This window comes from Hakea prostrata, chromosome 1 (genome assembly GCF_041222555.1).
Source record: "Hakea prostrata isolate BN-2017 chromosome 1, UWA_Hpros_2, whole genome shotgun sequence".
NCBI lineage: Eukaryota > Viridiplantae > Streptophyta > Magnoliopsida > Proteales > Proteaceae > Hakea > Hakea prostrata.
The window spans coordinates 36,276,481-36,302,912 of NC_142600.1; the positions used below are offsets into that span (position 1 = coordinate 36,276,481).

At 36.8% G+C, this 26,432-nt stretch overlaps 1 protein-coding gene across 1 annotated transcript; it reads left to right on the plus strand.

Annotated features, from left to right (window-relative positions):
• The first annotated feature begins 2,927 nt into the window (after positions 1-2,927).
• LOC149028872 (transcription factor MYB41-like) lies at positions 2,928-4,436 on the plus strand. Its single transcript, XM_089149360.1, has 3 exons — positions 2,928-3,130; positions 3,232-3,361; positions 3,481-4,436. The coding sequence occupies exons 1-3, from the start codon at positions 2,998-3,000 to the stop codon at positions 4,304-4,306; spliced, it is 1,089 nt and encodes a 362-aa protein (XP_089005486.1). The 5' UTR covers positions 2,928-2,997; the 3' UTR covers positions 4,307-4,436.
• Positions 4,437-26,432: the final 21,996 nt, after the last annotated feature.

The window sequence follows — 26,432 nt, forward strand, 5'->3', positions numbered from 1 at the left end:
ACTCTTTTATAATTTTTGTTATTTATTTAATTGTAGAACCATCTGGATGATCCCATACTTCCCTGTTGTTATTAGTGTGTATATATATATATATATATATATATTTGGGTGAACCTATTAGTGATATGTTATTGATCTTTTGGCACATATCTCGTTCCTTTAAGATAGTCTTTTCTTGACCCTTTACCACCATATATTTGAAGAGGTTCATCTTATTATTATTCAGAGTTAGATCCTCCTTTTAAATATATAGTGAAAGAAACGTCGAGATAACATTATCCTCTACTATTGAAGGTGGGAAAACTTAATTCTCCTCAAATTAGTAGAAATTTACGATACTCTTTGAAAATATATATGAATGAAATTTTCACAGACCATTAATATTGCATTTTTATTTTTTTTATTCTTTGCTAAAAATCAGCTAATTATTTTATGCAACTAACTAGGAATAAGGGATGGTAAACATGAAAATCCCTCCCAAATAAAAGAACCAACAAATATGGCAAATCAAAGCAGGTGATGAAAGTAACAAAGAGAGTCGAGGCTTGGTTTCTCACTTCATTTCTTTTGTTGCTTGGGGTGTGTTTGGACAGGAAATTGGGTAAACGTCATTGTGACGTGGAGGGTAGGAGTAGGATGATTGGACTGGGATTTTCTCAGTGTAAATGGACCCCACTTTGGATTGAGAAGCTCTTGCATGGGATCACCAAACACGTAGCATGCATGTAAAGTCGCAGGATTCTATTCCTCAGATTAAAATAAAAATAAAAATAAAAATAAATTAATAAATAAAATAAAAGACCCCTCTAATTTGGGATACAGAGGAACCGTGTACACAATGGTTTATGACCATCTATACTTTGTGAATGTTCAAAAGATTGACCTTCCTTGAAGTAATATATTGTTTTTATTCTCGTGGATAAATGAACTAAATTACCGTATAAATTGGGGTTTTTTTTGATAAAATTTATATTTATTACCGTTCATGATCCCGTGTAGTAACTGTTAATTCTATTACAAAACATATGTGATGAAGAAGAGCCGAAACAATCAATGCCAATAATGGAGTTATAGAGAGACCCAAAAGGCCAAAAGCAACTTCAGGAGAAGTCAACAAAACCAGGTGCTTTAGAAGCTTGCTTCAATTTGTGGAGAGAGAGAGAGAGAGAGGGAGAAGTGGGGTTTTAGTTTTGGGGGGGGACATGGTCGGCTGGAAGAGACAAGCAAGGCATGGATCTTTGTTGACTATTTGGACAAAATCAGACATGATTCGGATCCTATGGCTGAGCCCTCTTCGCTTGATCTTCCTGTTTTTAAGCAAAATTCTGAACCTCGCCTTTTTAACAACAATGATATGATTCTCGTTTCCTTAAAACATTTTTTTGGGTTTCCTTTCCTTTTACCACTTTTCATCTCTATGATTCACTTTCAGACCTTACGGCTTGAAAGTTGAAATGAAATGAAATGGAACTCTTTGCATCCATGCTGGACTGAAAAGTTTTTCCACTGCCCCACAACCCACCTCAAAAGAAGGAAGAATGAAGAGAAAAGAAAGGGAAAGAAAACTTGCCTTGTCTTGGGTACCTTTTTTTCTTTTTTCTTTTTTTTTTGGTTTGGGGTGGGGGGTGTTAAAATTTGTGAGTATAATTACTTAGTATATATATATCTGCTAGGTTGATAAGCTATTATACGGTTATACCTACAAATATTGATGTGCTCCCTATTATTGATGTTCATATTTTTGCTTAACTGTTAGTTTAAATAGAAAAAGACATATTTAGTTTTATTGAGTAGTTTTTAAGTGATTACCAAAAAACAGAAAGGATAGTTTTTAAGTTTAAAAAATATTCAATGATTTTACTAAAGATAAATTGTTGTAGCGCACTAATATCAGAAGACAAAATAGTCTTTAAATTCTTTGATTTTTTTTCTTCCCTTTCTTAAAAGTCAAAGTGAAATGAGTTTGTGGTGAAGGGAAGATAATAAGAAAATATGAAAAATAGAGTAGAAGTCAAACAATCACTTAATCCTGTTATATTGATGGTAGGGATTCCACTGACATGTAATTTGGAAAAATAAAAGATATAAATGTAATAAAAAAAAAATTCAAGGATGTTCATGTAATGATTTGCAAAAGTAGGGGATATATATTTTCTTACAAATAAAAAGAAAAAAAAATTGATGTTTAGTCGTTGTCCAACACAAGGTTGTTCTAGTTGTAAAATCAACACCTCTTAATGAAGAGATTGTTCATTCAGTTCTTACTCTTGCAGATGGCATATGTAATATTGTATATCGTATATATATAAAGTATTCTTATACCAAAAAGAAGAAGAAGAAGAAAAAAATATATCATCTACCTTGGTGGATAAAATATCTGAAGTTGTAGCTTAGCATATGCAATGAAGTTTGAAATCATCCTGATGTGATTTTGAAAGGTTCTGTTGAGTTGGCTGACAAGTGGCATCTAAATAATGTTGATAGGTCCAACAGGCAAGAAATGTTGGCGGGAAGATCCCATGAAATTTTGGTATCTAATTCGAAGTTTTTTTTCTATCTGTTTTGGTATGAAATTTCATTCAAAGGTGTACGATCGTATGATACCATTTTTAATCCCATGAAATTTTGGTATTTAGAACGTGACCAAGAATACGACAGCACGGTGTGAAAACGGCAAGCTTTGAATTTAATGTTTTTCCTTTAAAACCTCTTTCCAACTTTGAAAGTTCAAATAAAAGAAGAAGATCAGATTTGGATGTCACAGAAAGGAGACACGTCTAGCTTGTGTGATATAACACTTAACCTTTGAAGTTGAACCCTAACAAAGGACGGCACCGAATCTGTTTGACTTCTTTCTTATAAGCCTTAACAACTATTTATAGTACTAATCCTTCTCATACGACCTTCATCACTTGTGTTGCTAAGAACTTCGCTTTCCAGTTTCTATCTTCCCTTAATTCTCAAAAGAAAGCAGCAGCTAGCAGAGGGTATCAAGAGATGGGAAGAACACCTTGTTGTGATAAGAATGGATTGAAGAAGGGACCTTGGACCCCTGAGGAGGATCAGAAGCTCATCGATTATATCCAGAAACATGGACATGGAAGTTGGAGAACCCTTCCCAAGAATGCTGGTATATATATATTCACACTCTTAAACATTTTCAGAACTTCTTCTGTTTCTTCTGTGTTGCTTACATGATTAACTTAAATGGGTTTTTCTTGAATCGTATAGGTCTTCAGAGATGTGGGAAGAGTTGCAGACTTCGATGGACGAACTACCTGAGACCTGACATCAAGAGAGGAAGATTTTCCTTTGAAGAGGAAGAGACCATAATTCAGCTTCACAGTATCTTGGGGAACAAGTAGGTTTTTTCTTCTTCTTTCTCCATATTTATTTCTTTTTTTCCGGCTCAAGTCTTTTAGAAACTGGGTTTCTACACTTTTCAACACTGATATAGATGTTTCTCTCTTCTTAATTTAGGTGGTCTGCCATTGCAGCTCGCTTGCCTGGTAGAACTGATAATGAAATCAAGAACTACTGGAACACCCACATTAGAAAGAGGCTTCTTCGAATGGGAATCGATCCTGTAACTCATAGCCCACGACTTGATCTTCTTGATCTCTCTTCTCTTCTCAACTCAGCACCTCTGTATAACCAATCTCAGCTGAATATTTCCAGATTGCTTGGGATTCAAAATCTTGTCAACCCTGAGCTCCTAAGGCTTGCCACCAATCTCTTAACTCCTCCGTGCCGTGACAGTCCTGACCTTCAACTTCTACAGAATCTCCAAGAGAACAACTCTCTCTGCAACTCCCAGATGCAAACCCAATTCCCTTCTATCCCGTTGCAAGACTTCTCTGGTTGCACCACCTCCATTACTCCTTGCTCTTCAGCTCTGAACGAAACCCAGCTCTTGCCGGCCAATGTGGACCAGTTGCCATCAAATTCAACCAGCTTCACCTGCCATAATTCAGCATCCTGTGCCTGGCAAGACAATGGTGCTCTTCCTTCTAATTTCACAGACAATTTCATTCCATTATCCGATTACAGCTACTACAACCCTGTTGATCAATCCATGGTTGATCATCTATCGAAAAACTCTAATCTTCAACCCACCAACAACGGTAACAACCATGATTTCAACTTCGGTTCGGTCTTATCGACGCCTTCGTCATCAAGCCTTACTCCTTTGAATTCATCACCTACATACATTACCGGAAGCACTGAAGATGAGAGAGATAGCTATTGCAGTAACATTTTGAAGTTCGAACTGCCTGATCTCCTAGATGTCGATGGCTTCATGTAAAAAAAAGAGAGACAGAAGGATCATTTCGAACTGTTTAGAGTTTTTAATCTTTTTTCATTTCTTGTCTTTTTTTGGTTTTTGCAAGTAGTACTGTAAAACGTTGCAAATTATAAACTATCGTACTGCATTAAGAAACAAAATCTCTTTTGTTTACATGGGAACTTCCATTATTGATAGTTTCTTGTCTCTTCTTACTAATAATAGAAATCTAAAATGATAAACCCAGTCAGACGTCAATTATATAAGCAGGTACGATTAAACAAAAGAACTTAAAAAAGATTGATTTGAAGCATATGATGTTGCTGTCATATTCACAAGAACTGTTAGTTCTTCATAAATGACTCTCTACCTTTCCTCTTTTTTTTCTTCCATTCCTTGCTGGCAAATTCATAGAACAACCCAACATCTGAGGAAACCAAACCATTGAAGCTAATCTTATACTGGTTGATGTCGAGTTTGGGTATATAATTAGAGTTTTTATTGTATTTGTAATTTAAACAGATTGTTGGGTCAATTATTAGCACGTATAGAATTACAATTATATGGAATTAAGATTTTGGGTTTTCCCATACATAATTTTCATCCAATAATCTAAGAAAAGAAATACAATAACATTTTGTAAGGTGATATAGAAAATTTTACTAAGTCTTTATTTTGCTTTATGTTCCTCTTTTGGTTGTGCTTCCATTACGATCAGTTAAGCTTCTAAAATACAAAACCAGAAGGAAACAAACGTAAACTCAAAGTTTCGTGAGTGTTTTAGTGACTAAAAATTTAGTGAAAATCTGAAAACCTGATGTGTTCGAAGAGACAAGGTCAAATATATTTTTAGAGAAGTGATCGTTTCATTGATTCCCGACAACGGGGAATCTTCGGCGGCAGACACCTGTCCCGCCACCTGTAAGGTCAGTGACCTTTCACATGTTGCATTATCTGATTTCATCCGTAGTTGACTTAATATGACACGTGGCCGACAATCAGCGGTTGTTGAGAGGGATTGGTGGGACCACCCAAGTCCTTACTTTATTGACAATAATGCCGTGGTTCTTGTGCTGTTTTTGTCCCTTTTACTCCAAAGCGTTACATAAACATCATATCATAAATGAAGATGGGCCCCCACCTTCTCTTACGCTATGCTTACATCATCAATTGGATACGTGGACATGAGTTTTTGTCTCGATTATCCGGTCCAGTGGAAAAAATCAAATTTTCTCCAAAATATAATCTTTTGACCATTTTAACCCTTGTCCGGACCGATACAGCCAATACAGTAATTACTTTAAACCTTAGGTTTTTTCTTTTTTCTGTTCATTCTTCTAGTTAGCTATCAAATTCCAGATATCGATGCTGGAGGGTCAATTTTGTCAATAAAAGTGTCCATGACGTAACATGGTAGACTTGTGAATATGTGGGACCACTCAATTATCTCGCACTTTTTAGTTTTTATGTCTACCCACCAATGACCTAGGTAGATGGATCAGAACCAGCCGGACCCAACCCAATAAAATAGGTGAACGGGCTAAACCGGTGATAACATTATATGAGCTCTGGAAAGTTCTCAAGCTGAGTGGTCAAGTCAAGTGTGATTTGATTTTCAATCGGAAAAATTCGCATATTATAATGATATGCACAAGAATTTAAGGTAAAGAAGTTTTCTTTCCAAACATGTGAAAATGCCCACATTTTTTTATATGAAAATCACGATAAATTTCTTCCTTCACTTGTCAAATTTCAAACCCCAATTCAGATTTATTTAAAAAAATAAATAAAGAAAACCTTTCTTTAAAGAAAAACCAAGACCTATGCATGAGAAGGTGTTCTTAATAACAAGTAATTCGACATATAAAAGTGTTGCATCCAAAATTGACTCTTCGGGTAAATCAAGGATTGGCCCTCGTAATTGAACCTGCATTTGGTCAATAACACAAATAGTGAGAGTGGGCTGATTGTGTTGGTTGGGTAGCCGCTTTCGATGAACAAGTCTGTAAGTAGAATAGCATCTTCCTCCAATAGATGGGGGTGATAAAGACCCTAAACCAGAAGTTGTAGAGCCAAAGAAAAGATAAATCTACGTGTTATGTTATGAGAGTGGGTAGAATTAATTCAGTTACCTTTGGTTGGTATTAGGTTATGATTTATATAAATTAACCAGTCAAGGGTTGGTTCGTTGGATCTTCTGTGATTTGTTCCCAAATTGACATGTCAAAGTCCTCGATTGAATAAGTCTAGGCATATATATATATATATATATATATATATATATATATATATATATATATATATATATATATATATATATGTGGTTTCCTTAACTAAGTTGTACTTTCCATCGTGGACACATAATCCACGTTGTCCTTATACTAAATTTTCCTATTGGACTAATACTATCCTTAGTGGGTGTACTATCTAGGCTATCCTTATCCTAAGAATCTCAATTCCATGAGGTGCGATCACTGCCCCTAGTTCATTTTGTATTACATCATTAGTGCTCCCGAGCTCTAGCCCCTTGTTTCCAAGGTCACTGATTCATTCCCAACCTCGCACTACCTTTTGAGAGCTCTAACTTAAACCCCTAGTCAACTCGATTGGTTCAATCGGTAGAACAACTAATTCAACATCGAACACATATTTGCATAATAAAAGCATTAATTTAATTTCTCAAACATTCAAATTGTTATAATTCCTTAATTATTATTCCATGTAGCCAGAAAGAAAAGAACATCCCAATCAACTTCCCCTTATAATATTTCATGACCTAAATGTGTACTCTTGGTATTTAGCCTAGTAGAGGTAGGTATTCGAGGGAAAGACTTTCACCTAAATATGAACCCTAAGAATAGTTATCTGTTAACTTGGATTTCAAACTTCGTTAATAAATGGGTTGGGTTCTTAGATGTTACACTTCATCACATAATCTAACTAGTCAAATGTTCTTTAATGCTTTTTTTGTGGAAAAATGTTCTATAATGCTTATTGCTTTTTTTTTCTTCTTAGCCATCACTCAGTCAAGTTTTTCTTTCTTTTTTGGAAATGTGTTTATCAACATGTACTGTGAGATAGCTAAGTAAGAATATTATTCTTGATGATGTATCAAAAAGACAAAAATTTAGGGACTGCCATGTTTCTTAATTTGTTTGTGTACCAATTCTTTATAATGCAGTGTCATCTAGCATATGTTATATCCTCTAATAACTTGTTAATCTTAATTTGGTAGGTACTCTGGATCTTAATCATAATAATGTATGTGTGATTTTTTTTTCTTAAAGAACAATAAAATGGTGTATCACAAGACTAGAACTTTCCGAGAATGCTTACTTTTCCTTAGTTTTATCTATTTAAATTAAAAAATTAGGGAACTTTTATTTGGGGAATAGTTAAAAAATTCAGGGATTTAAGCTACGATCTACGAATCAGTTTAGTTGATTATTTAAAGTTTGATTAGATTAAAAATTCCTAAGCAGCCAATGACACCCTAGAAACTCATGAAAATGTGGGATTTGCATGAAAAAGTTTGAGACAACAATGTCATAACTTACATAACACGTTAGGTAGGGCTTGTTGATATTATCTTTTGGTTTTTTTGAACAAAATAGATATGGATCATCAATAACGATAGAGATTTCCACTGTGGCTGCAACTTCTTTGCGTGAAGAAACTTGTAGAAGATAGTGCTTTGAAATCTGACTTAGAGAGCGGAGGTTTAGAACCCGGTCATGATAAAACAACCTCTCTGTATGCTTCTGCAAACGGGGAGTAGATGTATAGTTGGTTCACCAAATGATCTTTTGCAGAGATGAAGAAAACTATATATGGCATTTCAGACCCTATTTTCTGTAACTGCTTTTATTGTTTCATGGATATTACTCTCTCTCTCTCTCTCTCTCTCTCTCTCTCTCTCTCTCATATATAATATCCTTATTGACTTTGAAAAATTACCAGGAGAGGAGGGGAAGTCAACAAACCTGATAAGGAGGTTAATTTCCCATTTAAGGATGTTATACATGTTATGGTTCAGACTGTGAACCCCGAGCGAACCACACGGTTGAGGATGCTTGGTTCAAATCCGGTTCATAGAGTTCATCAGACACTTTTAGGCAAAACACTTCTCGGAAGAATACTTGCCTAGAAGGACACTTCATTGTGACTGCCAGCTAGCATAGTAGACTTCTTGGATAACCCTTGTCAAGCGCTTGAGAAGCTATATCTCGGCAAAATGTTCTATGGGGATCCATTGTATCTTTGTCCAAACGTCAATCAATGCATTAAATTCAGCATTGAATGTACTAAGACTCATTAAATGCTTAGTGCTTGCCAGGAAGCTTCTCATTCGCTTAGGACTTCCTCGAGTATTGTTCCCTTACATTTTGTCTGCTAAAGTAAGGGGTTGTTGTCACATCCACATCTATGTGATTCGACCATCCAGATCCGGTTGGAATAAGGTACAGCTGTCATGAAGCTTCTTCAGAAAGATTGGGTTCTTAACTTGGTGATCAAGTAACCCACAGTGAGTAAGCACAACCCTTCATCTTGAACTAAAAGATCAGAGGGCTATGATGCATCTTGGCCACCTCAAATATATGAACTTGGTATATAATCCAATGCTCTATACAAATTAGGTAAATCCAATTACAATAACTCCGTTATTTACTCTTCCGCAAACTCCAAAGAAGACAGTATTTCTTCTTGGAATATTTACTCTTCCATAAGAAAACTGTGTTTTCCTGAATTTGGCTTAATCATTGGAGGTGGTTTCCCGTCCTGAGAGACGGCCCACTCTCACATTTTTTTATTCTCAAGAACCAAGCTTGGACCAGTAGTGAACCAGATCACTCACAGCTAGATTTTGGAACAACAAAGGGTTTAAAATTTTGCTTAATATCTAGTAGTTAAAGTGTTATAAAAGGTGTTTCAAAATATTGAGAGATTGACCTAACTTTTGCCTTGAAGGGAAGTTAATTTTTGGTAATGTCTCTCCTTGATATCTGCAACAAATTATTAAGAAAACAAATTTGGGCTGAGTCATGTCAGATGACATTGTTCTTAAGACCGTAAACGCCCCTTATGGACCCTATGCAACAACCGGAAAAATGCAAATCAGCCTCCAAGATAAAAAAGCCCTTGGCTTCCCCAATAATCGTGCACTCAACTATTGGACTACTTTGAGTGTTGTAGGGTTCTGCTCAACCTATTATAAATATTATTTATTATAGTATTACTTCCCTTAAAAAAAAACAAAAAACAAAAAAAAAACAAAAACAAAAACAAAACAAAAAACAAAAACAAAAAACAAAGAACAAAAAACAAAAAGGAAAAGAAAAGAAAGAAAGAAAACACACACACACAAACACAAGAATAACCCATTTGTGTTCATGACATGAAGAGAGTTTTCTCAAGAGACTTGATAGAAAAAGACTTTACTCTTGATCTCTCTTCAATCACTATAAGAAGAAGCCTTTAGGAGACCTCTATTTATTCATGAAGAATAAGGAGGAAATAAATGCAAAGAAGAATTAATATTAAGAACTAAAGTACTAATATCACAATATGGTATATGAAATACTTCTTTCAAATCCTTGAGAGAAATAAGATCTCTGTAAGTGAAGCTTAAGGAACCAAACAAATAAATGAAGCTAAAGTAATTAAATTGAATAAATAAATTAAACAAATAAATACAAACTATTATATAAATATTTTGAATATTAATGTTTTAAATTAAAACTAACAATTCCCCCACAAGATTTAAAATATCGGTAAAGTACCAAAACATAAAATAGTTTGAGAAAATTAGAATGATTGGACACATAGTTGTAGATGTCTTTCGACTTGAATCTACTCTAGGTCTGATAAGTCACGCTGCAGAATACAGGAATTTATACTTCTTGAACCTCTTCTCATTGGTGTTGTTACTAACTTACTTGTTTGTGAAATTAAAAATAACGCAAGCGCACAGTATCATGTAGCTAACAGATCGATCTCAGGGAGATATGCCACTTAGAATTCAACTTTTTAATAGTAATGTGAGAGTGGAATGATTCAATTTTTGTTAAACTAATTAACTAAACTAAACGATCATAATCCATACATATAATGCAATCGAATTGAAATGAAAAATAAAGCAAACACAATCAATGCATAAATAAAAGACAGGAAAAAAAATGCGAACAATAAAAATAAAAGGAAAAGGGAAGTGATCCGAGTGTCAATCTTGGATCAAGGGAAAGGGAGTATAATAATAATGACTTTGACCGTGGACCCTTTGCCGTAGCTTACAATCCACCAATCGGGGGAATGGATATTAGAGAAAAAGAAATTGCAGAAAATAAATAATCAAAGCAATAAAAGAAAAGGGAAACCTTAACCAAAGAGAGGCATGACTGTAGGCATCTCTAATTAATGACCCAAGGGAGGGAGAACAATAAATAAATGCAGAAAGTAAATTGCATAAAGTAAAATGAAAACCTTAACCAAAGAGAGGCACGGCTGTAGGCATCTCTGATCAAGGATCCAGGGGAAGGGAGAACAATAAATAAATGCTGAAAGTAAACCCTAAAATTAAGAATATGGAGGGGTAGATAGAAGTGGGAATGGAGGGAGGAGAGAAGATTAATAAAGAATGTTACTTACTTGCGAATTGAACAAACGATTCGAATCTCAACCAACCCTAACAACCAGATGTAGATCTAGAATGATCTAAATTTGCAATTGCTAGACCCAGAGAAAAACGAATCTAAAAACTTGAAACTTGAAACTTGAAACTTGAACTTGAATTGCATTACATAAAAAAAAATTAAACCTAAACATTCAATCTAAAAATTAAACTCTCACAAATGCAAGCAAAGAAAACTAAAGAAAACCTAAATAAACCAAAGAGAAAAGAAAATGTGCTTCTCCTAAGCTCTAGAACACGTTTTCTTTTGATAGAGTATCCTCTCCTTTTATAGAATTTACATGAGATATGAAGCACGACTGAATTTGAATAAAACTCAAAGTTCTTATCTCACACAACCAATTCGGGTTTTGGCATGCCAATCAGACGGACTTAGAGATATCAAATACATAATTCCACCATTGGATTTTAGGGTTAATAAGTCGTAAAGCTCTCCTCCAAAAATCAGCTCGATCGGACACCGGATGACCATTCGATGAAGGGCTTGATCGAAACTGGATAGAGACATTCAAAAACGGGATTTTCCTCTTTTTCTTTCTTTGTCCCAAATAGGAAATAAGATATTGAGGTGTGCAATGACTCTTTTTCTCCATTAGGAATCTCTCAATAATATCTCTGTAGATTTGATTAATAATTTCTAATCTTAGCCGTAGATCAAAATTTGCTTCTTTATCTCTAAAATACTTTGGAGTTAGCCCATAATCACATCTCTGACCCATCATGCTCCAGGTTAGGCCCATTTTCGCATTTGAGAATTTGAACAGACCTCTTGACGTGTAAAATCGCATGTTTAATACCCAAAACTCCAAATATTTGCTCAAGTCTTGAAAATTCATAAAATCTGCAAAAACAACATAAAACCCAAGGTAGCTCCACTCAAAGTGTATAAAATACATACTTTTTATGCCCTAAGATTTCACACATAATTGTATTCATCACTTACCATCGATATCCTACCACCCGATGCAATAGTCACTCTTTTATATAGTGGACATTATGGGCCATCTCCCTAATCTTGGATTAATCATGAATTTTTAGATAATTTGCTGTAAAAACTCTCATCGGAGGCAGCCTACCCCCTACATCCACTTAGGTCAGCCCATAGTATGCACCACAGTTAACATACTCTCATATGAGCTTGCTAGTTAAGAGTCACATGACTCATCCTCTTTTCATTGTGTTGAGTATTATCCTTCACATCTAATCCATAATAGGTCAGTATAATGATACTAATCAAGTCATCCAGTGATTTTGTTCTTACCTTCTAGGGGTGTCAACGGTTCGGGTTGGGCCGGTTTCGGGCCGGGCCTAACGGTTTCGGGCTGAAAAACACTCAACCCAAACACGGCCCATTAAGAAAATAACTGTTTCGGGCTGGTGCGGTTTGGGTTCGGGCTAACTAACGGTTTAGAATTGGGTTTATTAAAGGTTTGGGTTCGGGTTTACTAACGGTGTGTTTTGAGTACCTCGTTGATATGTGAAATTTATCAAGAGTATGTGAGAACACATAAAAATATTAAGTTATATCCAACTCTTTTGTGTTGGGTATTCAAAACCAAAAACCTTTTTTTTACAAAGAAATAAAATTTATAAAACTATTATACAAAAGAAAGCTAGGATTTTGATGAATTTTAATGGGTTGTCTCTGCTTATTTTCCTCCCCTTTCTTGACACTTGTAAAAATGGATCAAAATAAAACATAAAAATATTTTCAAATGATAATACACTTGCTAAATATTTACTAAGCCCATCTTCCAAATGGCGAAAGCTTTGACAAGCTTGTTGTTTGCATATTCCAAAGCAAAACAATTAAGGAAAACAAATGGATATTTGGGGTTTTCTTGTCTTTTACTTATAAATTTAAGTTATTTTATTTCTTTATAGCGGGTTTAACGGGTTGGTTCGGGTTTGGGTTGGTTTCGGGCCAAACGGTTCGGGCTAGTGGGCCACACACGGGCTGGCCCGGCCCAGCCCGAACCATTGCAGGCTGAGATTGTTCAGCCCAAACACAGCCCATTAAGCTTCGGTTCGGACTGGTTTGGGCTATAGCGGGCTGGTTCGGTCCGGTTTTGACGGTTCGGGTTAGGTTTTGACACCCCTATTACCTTCGAACATAATTTCAGGGATCTCCTATCACAAAGGTTGGGTGTCCATCACTTTGACTTACAACATGGGCCTCAAACCTATCCCTCTAGATGTATATTAAATAACTTTGGTGGACTGAGGCTTTCTAAGCATATCAATTACATTCCTCTCCGACTTTACAAAGTCGATTGCATTGACACCATTATTTATATATTCTCTCATCAAGTTATGTCTAAGGCATATATATTTTTTCTTACTATTATATACTTTGCTTTTTGCCATCACAATCACTGTCTAGTTATCACAATGTAGATATATAAAGGGCATAGGCTTAGGCCAAAATGGTATATCTGTAACTAAATTCCTAAGCCATTTGGTTTCAACTCCAATTTTTCCAAAGCTATAATTTCAACTTCCATGGTGGAACTTGTCCCACAAATTTGCCTAATCGATTTCAAGGAAATTGCTCCACCACCTAAAGTGAATAAATATCCACTAGTAGCCAATGTTTAATTAGAGCTATATATCAAGTTAGCATCGCAATATCCTTTAAGCACAATAGGATTACCACAAAAATGCAAATCATAGTTCATTGTATCCCTTAAATACCTTAACAACCTTTCCAAGGCATTGCAATGTTTTATTCCTGGATTCTAGGTGTGTTGACTTAACTTTCCAACTGTAAGAGCAATATCTCATCTTGTACAATTCATCAAGTAAGAAACAAAACCAATAATTTAAAAATAATTTTTGTAAAATTGGTCCTCCCTTATTTCTTTGTAAATTCCAACAACTAAAGGTGTTTTCGTAGTTGCCTTTTTTTTCTTTTTTCTTTCTTTTTTTTTTTTTTGTGAAAAATAACAATATTTTCTGAGAAGGTTTTCCAGAAAATGGGCCTGAGATAAAATTATTTCATTTTCTCTCCTAATAACCTTGATTTCCAAAATTATATTCATTTCTCCCATGTCTTTAGTAACAAAATGGGACATTAGGAAGTCTTTACTGGATTTTATTAAATCCAGACTAGTTCCCATGATTAGCATATCATCAACATATAAAATAATAAAAACACCTTTGTTGTTATGAAGCTTATTATAAACACACCTACTCATAATCATTCACTTGAAAATCATTTAAAGTTAAAGTGCTTTCAAAACTTTTATGTCACTGCTTAGGTGCTTGTTTTAAGCTATGTAAAGATCACATAAGCTTATAAACTTTATGCTCTTGTCCAAGAAAGACATAACCTTTTGGTTGCTTGATATAGATTTCTTCTTCTAAATCTTCATTCAAAAATGTTGTCTTTACATTCATTTGATGTATGACAAGTTTATATATTGATGCAATAGCAAGTAATGACCTTATAGTTGCAATTCTAGCAACAGAAGAAAAAATATCAAAGAAATCTATATCTTCTGCTTTTTTTTTACTTGAAACCGTTGACTATTTGTGAAATCCAGCCCTTTCCTAACCCTGACCCTGACCCGGATCCTTTGATGTTTGTAGGTCCGAAGACCCAGAGTAGTGGAAGAAGAGACTTGTGGGCCCTCATAATCGAAGATTCGGTGTATGACTCAGAGCCTATGGATATTGACAATGATGCCCCTTACTTGGATACACTGTCAGTGTTCATTGAGAAACTGCACTTAGAAGGGGGAGAGCGTAGTTGAAGTACGTGATGCAGTTCCGATCTCGTTCTGAAGGTATTTATCTATTCTTGACTTGTTGATTGACTTGTAGGAGAAAACCCAACTCAATTTGGATCAGTCTGGCCTTGCATTTCCCTGGATGAAGTTGTTGTTCAGGCTTGGTCGACTGGCCAGTCGACTAGTCAGTTGACCAACAGATTAATAAATCCGAAAATCACAAAATTCTCTATTAGTTTAACCCTACTTTATGGGAACTTGTGAATAGAGCATGAGGAGTGAGCTTCCCAAAGCCCTCTCTTGAAGTTGGTGAAGATTCTTGGTCTCAATAATTGCATTCCCTCTTCATTCACTTCCTCAAGGTATGATTCCTCTCTCTCATTCTCTAATCTACTTTTTCCTCCACTCTTTTTCACTATTGAGACTATGACTGGAGTGCTGCAACCTTGCAAACACTTAGCCACGTGTTTCCCTTTCATCTCCATTAATTTCTCTTCATTCTTGCTATGCTATGCATTCAATACAATCAATAGCATTGCATTCTATGATTCTTGTCATTCCAACTTGTCTTATTGATCTAAACTGATGTGTAGATGCATGCTAGGTCTGATTTACTATTGGTTTATAATTCTAGTATAGTTCTTATCACTTCCTTAGCTGATTCCCCATCATTCCTTGCCATTGCAACAAATCCCATTTCAATTCTTGATGTTTAGCATATAGAACATAAGGTTTCAATTTGGGTATTCCTAATTGGACCATTGGATCATGATAATTTTCATTGTATAGTGTCCCTATATTTCTATAATCATTCCCTCCAAATTTCAGATCGATCCGAGACCTGGAAGATCGATTTTGGGCCCAATTTCCCTATGCTGCCCGTTACTGATCTTCTTGGTCAATTGCTTGGTCGACTGGTCAGTTGACCAGTCAGTCGACCAAAGGAAAACAACAACTCAACTCTTGCTCGTTTCGCTTCGTTTGATCTCCGATTTGATTGTTTCCTTCTCTAATGTTGCTTATATGTTGTCTAGGGTTCAAACACTAAGTTGGGGACTATTCTAAGTGGTATTTTCTATTATTCCCGATTCGATTAAGGTAAGGACAGTTATACCCATATGACATGCACTATGTGCTTATTCAATGATGATTGGCAACTTGATATGCTTTACTTATCAATTCTATTTAGACATCATATGACTACTGTAGTTTTCTTTTAACAATAGTAACATGTTTAATTACTCTTGTATATCATGTCTATTTAATTATTGTTATTTACATTACACTTGAATTATGCGATGTTATGATATGACTTTCAATATGATGATGTATCATGTATGTGTGATATAATGAATTGAGAATGTGATTGGATAAGTATAATTTGGGATTGAGGAATGTCCTATTGACATTTCTATCCTTGGACATCGGAGGGAATAGTATGGGATGTTCTCCGAAGGTGTCCATCGACGCTTTCCCGGATTATTGGATAACATATATAGGACTTGTCTAGGTGTATGGCTAGGATGTCCTTGTCATATCAGACCCGAATCGGAAGGGTATTGAGACCGACCGACCCGTGGTAGTAGTATGGTTTGGTGGGCGCTCAAGACCGGTAACCAACCCGTGAGAGGACATAGATCATATTACGGATACCTGAAAAGGGCCATTGTTGGTAGGGTTGCAAATAGTCAGACTTGGGCTCACGGGCGCTTGAAGATCGGTGAGTCATATCTGTGAGGGGACGTGAGAGCTTCCCATCTACTATTTGTGGATAACCAATGGGGTTGATGAGTCCGGTGAGTAATATCCGTGACCCTAGTGTGAAGGATGGAAAGGATTGTCCGAGGCGAGGAATGGACGTATCTGGATCTGACATGGTATGACTAAATAGATATGGATGCAGGACCCAATTCACACCGGAGAACCCAAGATACCTTGATGGTTGAGGGAAGAACGATTTGAGACCTACCCAAGGAAGTATGGTGCTATGACTTAAAGCATGTCTACGATAGAGACTAGCATATGTAGAGTTAGAATCATAACTGCATCATCTGTCTCATATCATTCACATCATGTTATGACTTGTATCATATGGTTTATGTATTATGGATTAACTGTCTTGCTGAGTTCCTTTGAACTCATTCCTTTCTGTGCATTTGCTTTGTTAGACTATTCTATAGGTTTTGAAGAGTCCGATGGCACGTCCTTCGAAGCACCCTTTGATGAGCCACACTACCCTCAGGGTAGTGGCTACTATGAAGATTATTGTGAGGGTACCGAAGAGGACTATGCTGCACACCAGGATTAGCCCGACACTAGTGTTGGAGCAGCTGTATTTGGACTTCGGATATCTATACTTTTGAGGATGTGTTTTATGTGAATGATGAAACATTCGTGTAATGTTACATTTTGAATTCTTATTAAGACCGGATCTATAGCTTAACTTTCTTGATATACTCCTTAGATTTTTGGTTTTGTAAACTTAACTAGATTTGACTACTTTCCGCTGCTACGTGAGGAAGTGACTTTTGATCACTCTCTATCTTTTCTTTTGGATTATATATATCTTGGTACCATCTTTATGCCACACTCTAATTATCTATTTTATCTTATTCATGATTCTTCATTACATGCTTAAACTGTGATTATTATCGTTCATGATTGTGTTATCGCGTATGTGGGAGGCATGGTTGCTTGATACTTGATCTTCGGGACTATGGATCACATACTCGGGTATGCCCGATGGGGTACCTGTTGGGTGGATGTGACATTATTAATCTAGCCTTCAATGTCTCAAGCATTAGGCTATAATTTCTTCCTAAATACTCACTTTGTATCTAGAGCCTTAGTTCTAGGTGGAAGATCAACTAATTCCCAAGTATGGTTGGCAATTGAAGAGTCTAACTCACTCTTGATTGCTTCTTTTTATAATGCAACATCTAAAGATGACATTGCTTATTGGTATGTAACTAGATCACTATCGATCAAATATGTAAAAATACCATCACCTAAGTTAGGTTCTCTTCTTTGTCTAGTCACATTTTCTGTCAAAACATCATTATTGGTTAAAGATGTATCAACACTAAGTAAATATTTCTTCATAAAAAAATGTATATCCAAAGAAATCAATATCTCTAGATTCTATGATAGTATATGCTTCAAATATGCCATCTAGATATTTGACTACCATGAATCTATACGCAGCACTATGATTAGCGTATCCAATGAAAACACAATCACAAGTTTTGGGTTCCAATTCATTTTTCTTGGGCTCAGGTATCCCAACTTTAGCTAAATAACTCCAAACTCTTACATATTTAAGATTTGGTTTCCTCACATGCCATAGCTCAAATAGTATAGAGCTAGTCTTCTTATGTGATATCCTGTTCAGGACATAACAAGCTACAATATGGCTTCTCCCCACAAGTTCAAAGGTAATCTCGAGCTAATAAACATGGAGTACATGTGAAATCCATCCCAAACCCTAACCTGGACACCCTATTTGTTATGGATGAAGGAATCCAGTCCAAACCCCCATTGAAAATTTTGAGGTTTAAAGCTTGAAATACCTATTTTGGGCAAGCTGCCCAGGCATGGGCAAGTTTGGTAAAACTCTATTTTTTAGGGTTTTGCAGCTCTATTTATTGGAATTTTGTGGTGATCAGATCCATTATGTTCCTAAGCCTCTGGAGAACGTGGGAAGGACCTTAGAACCTCCTCTTCAAAGTCAAGGAAGATCCCCAAGCATCCGTTAGAGTTTCTCTATCAAATCTTCTTCTGCAAGGTTAGTAATCGATCTGTTTCTTCTCTGATCTATTCTCTTTACTTTTTCTTCTAGTGCCTTCTATTCCTTTTGATAGGAGGGTGATCTTAAGTCACTCCCATGATTGATCCTTCTATCATTGTTGTTCTAGAGTGGATCTCCATACACTTTATAACCTTGTGAATTCTTCACATGATGATTTCGAAGGGAAATCAAGTGTGATCTTCATGATTTGTAACCCTTCTAATTATTTTTTTATTTCAAAGCATGTTCGATTTACTCCTTTTTTTATTCCTACAAAAGACTTACTGTTATTTGTTCCCCATAATTTTTCGGTGAATCCCTTTTCCCTTTCTACTTTGTGAATCTACCTGGGGTTTATTTTTAAGGAAATTTTTGGGTAATCTTCAAGAAAGAGTATCCAATTGAAAACCTTGTTTTCTCTCATTTTTAGACCCTTCCCAATTCCTATTCTTGATTTGTAAATACTATTCTTTCTTTCCCTAGAGTGAATCCCCTCTCCGTGGGATACACGGACTGTCTGCGGTAAAACCCTAATTTCATAGTTCAATTAGGATTCTATCTTTTTGACCATGTTTGATGCTTAAACCTTCTTATGTAGTCTTAGTATGTTTTTGGGGATCTCCCCTTAGAATTTCGGAGTAATTGGACTTCAAACAAAGAAGTTATGACCGATTTAGGGTTTGTTGTCGCGTATTGTTCACTTGGTCAACTGGGCCAAGCTGCCAACCAATCGGCCCACAAAGTCAGTGGCCTCAATTTTGCTTTGTTTTGCTTCCGTTTTGTCTCCAATCATTAAGGTTTGTTCCTTATGTTCAATACATTTTTGTTTAGGGTTATTTTGGTGATCTTGGACTTGCCCATTGATCTCTTTCTCAAAGTTTACGAAGTCGAATTCATGGTGAGTACTCCACTCACAATATGCATATTTACATACCTTGTTATGATATGATTCAAATGCATGATTTAACTACTATTGTTTTACTTTCTTTACATTATGTTACTTCTGTAATTATAGTAACAGATTCATATAGTGATTTACATATTGGAATGAATCATAAATGATGTTAATGTGATTTGGACTTGATTGTGATATGTATGAAAGCATGATGTGATGTGAATGCCTAGGTTGTGATTGTGGAATGGGGAATGCCCTTTTGGCGTTTCTGTCATTGGACACCAGTGAAGGTGGTATAGGACGCATTCCTACGGTGCCCCTTGGCGCTTTCCTTGGTTACTGGGTGACATATCTAGGCCATGTCTAAAAGTGTTTGGCTAGGAAACCCTTGTCATATTTGAACCTATTGGAAGGGGAATTGAGACCGAGTGACCCGTGGCAGCAATGGGGATTTGTGGGCGCTCAAGACTGGTAACCAACCCATGAGAGGACATGAATCACATTGTGGGGGCCATTCATTGGTAGGATTGCATGTGGTAGACTTGGGCCCGTGGGCGCTTGAGATTGCAGCAAGCATGAGAGTACACGAGAGCTTCCCGTTTACTATGTGTGAATGACCAATAGGGTTAAGAATCTATGTAGCTGGGAAGGAGACTGTGACTCTAGTGGGAAAGGTACTGGAAAGGATCGCGGGAAGCGAGGAATGGACGTATCTAATCCTAAGTAGATGTCACTCAATAGATGACTTGCATTGGGCTAAGATTATCCTTGTACACGAGCTATTACTTAGGCCAAACAGTGATGTGAGAGAGTGTTGACCTAAACCCTAGCCAAGGATGTCCGGGAAGGTTTCAGGACCCATTTACTAAATGGAGAACCCAAGATGCCGGGAAGGCTGAGGAAGAGTGATTTGAGAACCACCCAGAGGAGTATGGTGCTATGACTTAAAGCGTGTCTGCCAATAGAGACCAGCATACATATATAGAGTTAGAAGCATACTTGCACATATTGTTTCATGTCATTGCATTTATGTTTGCCTTGGATTGTGTGTCACACCCCACCCGTGGGTCTTGGTTACCCGCCCGACAACCCGTGGGTGCGATCCGTCACAAGATCCAAGGTTTACAATATTTAAGACAAATAAAGATAATCAAGAGCAAAGACTATTCAATAACTGAATTAAATGAATTACAGGAGTCCAAAATACTCCAATGTCAATAAATAAAGGAAAGAAATAATGAATAAAATGGATAAAGGTTTCAGCGGAAGTAAACAAAAAGGTTATATCAATTTCTTCCTGTTTCCTTTTCTAAATCTAAAAAATGTTTTTCATGGATCTCAAGGTAAGGTGTTCTCCAATTCAACTCTATTCGCCGAGCAAACTTTCTGACCACCCTTCGCCTTTGATCATCAATAGGTGCGATAAGTGCACTCCATGCAGCTACAGGAGCTCCCGCACATGCTATTTCCATCTCCCACTAACGGTGCCACATCTTCTTCATACGGGATGGTTCCTTCATAGGAAACCAGTCCATCTTCCTGTAAAGTTCCTTCTTCTGTGCAGGCTAATAAATAATACAAAATAAAGACGTAAGTTCTAGAGAACTCAATAAGAAACAATCACAATCCCATCAATCATCCAACAATGCCAAGATACATAAATAATATGAATGAATGAATGCAACGCATGAATGATACTATGATTTCTAACTATGCAGGTCTCTAATAGTTGACATGCTTTAAGTTATACACCAGCCCTCCTCTGGGTAAGTCTCATCACTCTGATCCTGCAAGGACTGGCTACCTCTGTAGGGATCCTGGGTAAAAGGGGAAAGTCCACACCTGGCTCTCAATTCCATGGCTGGGGGTTAAGTCAACACTCTTACCACGACCATTGGTAATGAGTACTGGCGCATGTCGGGGTTTCTAATCCAATGCAAGGTCATATTGGTTACATGTCTACATGAAGTCTAGATACATCCCCTATGGCACCAACCAACTCGGTTCAGTATCCTTCGCAACCTAGGAGTTAGAATCCTCATGGACTGGATACCTCTGTTGGACTCCACTCCTTAACCCTATGGTCATCCACATATTATTGGGGCGGACGATCTCATGATTCCTGACGACACCCGGTCCGATCCTTGACATCCATGAGCCCAACCCTAACAGTGGACCACCAAGTCACATCACCGTCATCACGGGTCACTCGGTTTCAATCCCCCTACCGAAAGGGTAGTAGCATGTGGGGTACCTAACCATGCAATCTAGACTCTACCTAAATAATGCCATCAAATAGTAAAGACAGAGTGCTGGAGACATCAGCAGGCATGTGTCCCATTCCACAGCCTTCTGATATCCCTAGCTAAGATATCCCGAAATAAATACCTCATCCATCAGAACCATATACCAACTACCATCAATCCATAACATCCATAATCAACACAATATGTATATAAGTAAGACAAACAGCAGTAAAGTAATATGAGTTCTAAATATGACATATAAACAACAACATATATAAAGAAATATGATTTCTAATATACACTAGATTAACATATTATAAGTCTATTTAAGAGATAGGATGAATTGTCCTTACCTGCATATAATAAGATTGTCTGTAAATGAAATCCGATAAGAATTATATGACTTTTCTTTCAAATAGTGGTTACCTATATACAGGGTTGCAGTAACATATAAGTTAAATGAATCAATTTGAATCAAAACCAAAAACTATTTGGTCTCTGTTTACCAGCCGGTCGCTTGGGCCGGTCGCTTAGGTTGAGCGACCGCCACTAGTGACCGCCCCAAAAACAGTGAGTTTCAATCCGAAACTCAGGCCTCTGATTACTCATTTTCAATATGGATTTCGAGTAATCTTGACCTAAGTCTCGAATCAAACACTCCCTAAGCCAAAAGGGTGAGGGAAAACTAACCATTACCATCAATAGATTACCCATAACCCTCCCCTTGACTGGATTAACCTTCTCACAGAAACAGGGTTTCGTTTATGGTTAATCCATCTCAAGTAGATTAAAAAGAGAGTTAAAAATATCCAAGGGGGTAATCACAAAGACGAGGGAAAAAGGGTTAATACTAATTTAACGTACAAAGAAAGTAAAGAACAAAGGATTAATTCAAATACCTCACGCCAGAGAGTCAGAGAAGGAAAGGACTGATCTTCCAAGTCACTACCAAGCACTCCAGAGTCTCTTTCGGATCTTCCCCGCAGCCGTTTAACCTCCCAAATAAGCAACCATGAATAAAGTATTTGTTAATTAGACGAAGGTCGCCTTTTATAGAAGTTAGGGGGCAAAATCCCCGAAAACAGACTGGGCGATCGCTCCAGGCGGTTGCTTGGTTTGATCGACAGCCACTAGCAACCGCCCCCATGTAATTTTCCATACAAGGGTGCTTTTGCTAGGTTGTTGATACCCAAGGCCAACCTAGCCCTAAAGAAGAGATGGGGGAGATCTTACTTTCATTCCGGACATCTTCGAACAACACTTGACTTTCAGAATTCCAAAATCCAACCAAGGCAGGCTCTTCAGATAAAGGATACAGATCCATGGGTCCTGGGTATGGATCATGGGCTTCAATCCGGACACTCCACAAGTTCACCCAACTAGACCTTCGGGTTCTCGGACCTGAAATACGGATCTCGGGTTAGAAATATGGGGGTTGTTACGTTGTGTGTGAAGATGTTTATTGTGGTTGGATTACTTGCTAAGTTCTTTTTGAGCTTACCCTTCGGGGGACTTGTTTTTAGATGACATTGCAGGTTCGGAAGAGAACTTGTGCTACGGTACAGAGGACCCTTCCTTATGTGGTGCAGCTCCAAAAGTCTCTGGAGAAGGTTATGACCAATGGGGCAGCCAGTTCACAGGTTTGGACTGCTCTGATGGTTCCTATTGATGGCAGTCGGCATCGTCTTGTTTGCCGATGGGATCGTGAGTTAGATGCTGACCTGAAACTACAAGAGCATGACCCAACGGTGAAGAAGATGAAGATTGAAGAAGAAGAAGAGCCGACAGAAGATGTTGATTAGATTTCTCTTGTTTCTTCTAGACCTTTACTTTTATTTGTATTGGCCTAGACTTTGTTTTAGATTTCGATCTACCTTCCGCGTATTGTTGTGGGGTATATTTCCGCTATACTCTACAGTTGTTTTTTATTTGGTATCGTTATTTCCGCACTCTAATATTCTTTTGTGATCCTTCTGAGATCCTTTCTTGACTTTTATTGTTAAATTACTTGAATACAATGATTTGTGCTTTTGATTATATTATTGTGCTAAGTGGATATGATCGTTCCTAAACTTTATCTTCGGGGTTGTGGATCACACACTCTGGTATTCCAAATAGGGTAGCGGCTGGGTGGATGTGACGGTACATCATTTCCTTCAGGGATCTATTTTTCCTTTTGACGACTCCATTTGATTGAGGTTGATATGGTGCCATTATTTCATGAATGATCCCATTCTCTTCACAAGATTTTGAAAGGTATTGGGTACCATATTCTATCCCTCTATTGGCTTTTTATTTTATTTTCCAACTGATTTTCACCCTTTGCCTTGTAGGATATGAAGGGTTGCTCTACTTCATCTTTGGTACGAAGAAGGTATATTTTACTAACTAGAGCAATCATCTATAAAGGTAACAAAATACCTTTTACTACCTCTTAAGTGCTTTGAAGTCACTTAGGTCGCTATGAACCAAGTCCAATAGTTCACTTTTCCTTTTCATAGAAACATGAGCTTTTCTAGTAGATTTTACCTCAACACAAACGGGGCATTTCACGGATGGAGACATTGGGTTACCATCTATCATACTTAGCTTACATAACTTGTTTGTGTATGATGCATTGCAATGTCCTAGTCCACCATGCCACACATCATAAGAAACAATCAAATAAGCAAAACTACTAGATGCTTCATTGATATATTAATATTCAATACAAAGAACCCACTTGAATTATACCCTTTACCAACAAATACATTGTTTTTAGTAACAACAACTTTATTTGCCTAATAAGATAACTTGAACCCTGCCTTTATGAGAAGAGATCCGGATACAAGATTCCATTGAATATTAGGAACATGCAATACATCCTTGAGAATAAGATTTTTCTAGAAGTCAACTTCAATTGAACTTGCCTTTTGCAAATGACATGAGATGAATGGGAAATTTTTATATACACTTGCTCACTTGTTTCAATCAGTGATTAATTGTAAAAGGCATTCCGATCTCCACATATGTGGCGGCAGCTGTATCTATAATGCATTCCTTTGGTTTTTCAACCTAGTTCACCTCAGTCACCATGGTATAGAAGATCTGAGTCTCAGTGAGGTTAGACTTTGTTTCGTTTTTCCATTTTTGGCATTCTCTCTTGTAGTGCCCGAGTTTTCCACATACGAAACAATTTCCCTTCCTTTTCTTGAAGGATGTCCCTTTCTTGGATTTTAAACCTTTCTTAAATTATTTGTGTTTTCAATATTCAACCAAATTAGCCTTCGATTGAAATTCATTGCCCTTTTGGGTTTGGTCCTTCTCCTGCTGTGTCTCTTCAATTTTAATCTGAACCAAAATTTGGTCCAAGGTCCAATCGTGAAATCCCTCAAAACCCTAACAAGGAAATCCATATTGTAGGTTCAAAAACCTAGAGTTCGGGAAGAGGGCAACCGTGGGCCATCCGAATTGAAACCATTGAATTAAACTCTAAACCAATGGAAGTAAATGGAGATGATGCTAAGTTGGGAGTTCTTTTATACTAAGGAAAAAGAACTAACTCGAAAACCTGGAGTTCGGGAAGAGGGCAACCGTGGGCCATCCAAATTGAAACCATTAATTAAACTCTGAACCAATGGAAGTAAATGGAGATGATGCTAAGTTGGGAGTTCTTTTATACTATAGAAAAAGAACTAACTTAAACGTGGATGGACTTGGTAGATGGATCAAGAGTACAATAATGACACAAGTAGAAGGTCCCCAAAAATTAGGTAAGACCTTTCTATAACTTAGAAAATGACCCAAGAAGAAGTCAGGGCTTTTGGAACATCAAAATCCCTATTTTTTTTTTTTTTTTAATCAAGAGTACCTTGCATTAGCAGCTTGCCTTGGTTGCCCTAGGCGACCAACCTGTTTCGGGGCAAAAAGGGCATCTTGGAAAAGTAGGTTTTTGAAGCCCTATTTAATTATTTTTTGTTCTAAAACGTGACATTATGTTCTAAAGCCATCAGAGAATGTCAGAGATTCTCTAGAGAACCCTCTCCAACGTGAAGGAAGGTGTGGGAGCATATGTCAAGGTTTCCGTTCATCGTTTCGCTTTCTACAATGTTAGCATTCATTCTCTTCATTCTAGTTCATCTCTTTTTCTTGTTTCTACCTATTGTATAGACCTTCTTCAAGGTCGAAGAAGGTCTATACTGACTGTTATGACCTATCTCTACTATTCTCTATGTTCTAGAGTGAATCTCTATTCATTCTAGCTCTTCCGTGAACTTCACGATAAGATTTCGGTGAAGACCTAGTATTAGATCTATTAAATTTTTATCATCTTTGATTAATCTGATCTCCAAACTATGTTAGACCATGATCTATGATGATTTCAAACTTTTATCTACTATCTTACTCTAGTGTGAATCTCCATTCACTTTAGTCTATTTGTGAATCTTGCAGTTTGATTTTGGAAGAAACCTAATATAGGATTCATTAAGTTTTCATTCCTTTTGTTATGATTGATCCTTAAACCATGCTAGATAATGTCCTACCATGATTTCAGAATTTTCTAGTTAATTTTAGAGTTGTTTGCAACCCAAACGAGGAGTTTTCTACCGACTTAGGCATTTACTGTTCGTACACAACAGCCTTGGTCGCCTGCCTTGGGCGACCAAGACTAGTGCTAACAGACTAGTGGCTAGATTTTGTCCTCTTTCAACTTTGAACCATTAGGGTTTGTTTCTAACTTTGAATAATCATGTTATTAGGACTCTTTGACAAGTTTGAACTCATACTTTGATCTATTCTTCAAAGGTTTCGAATCCATAA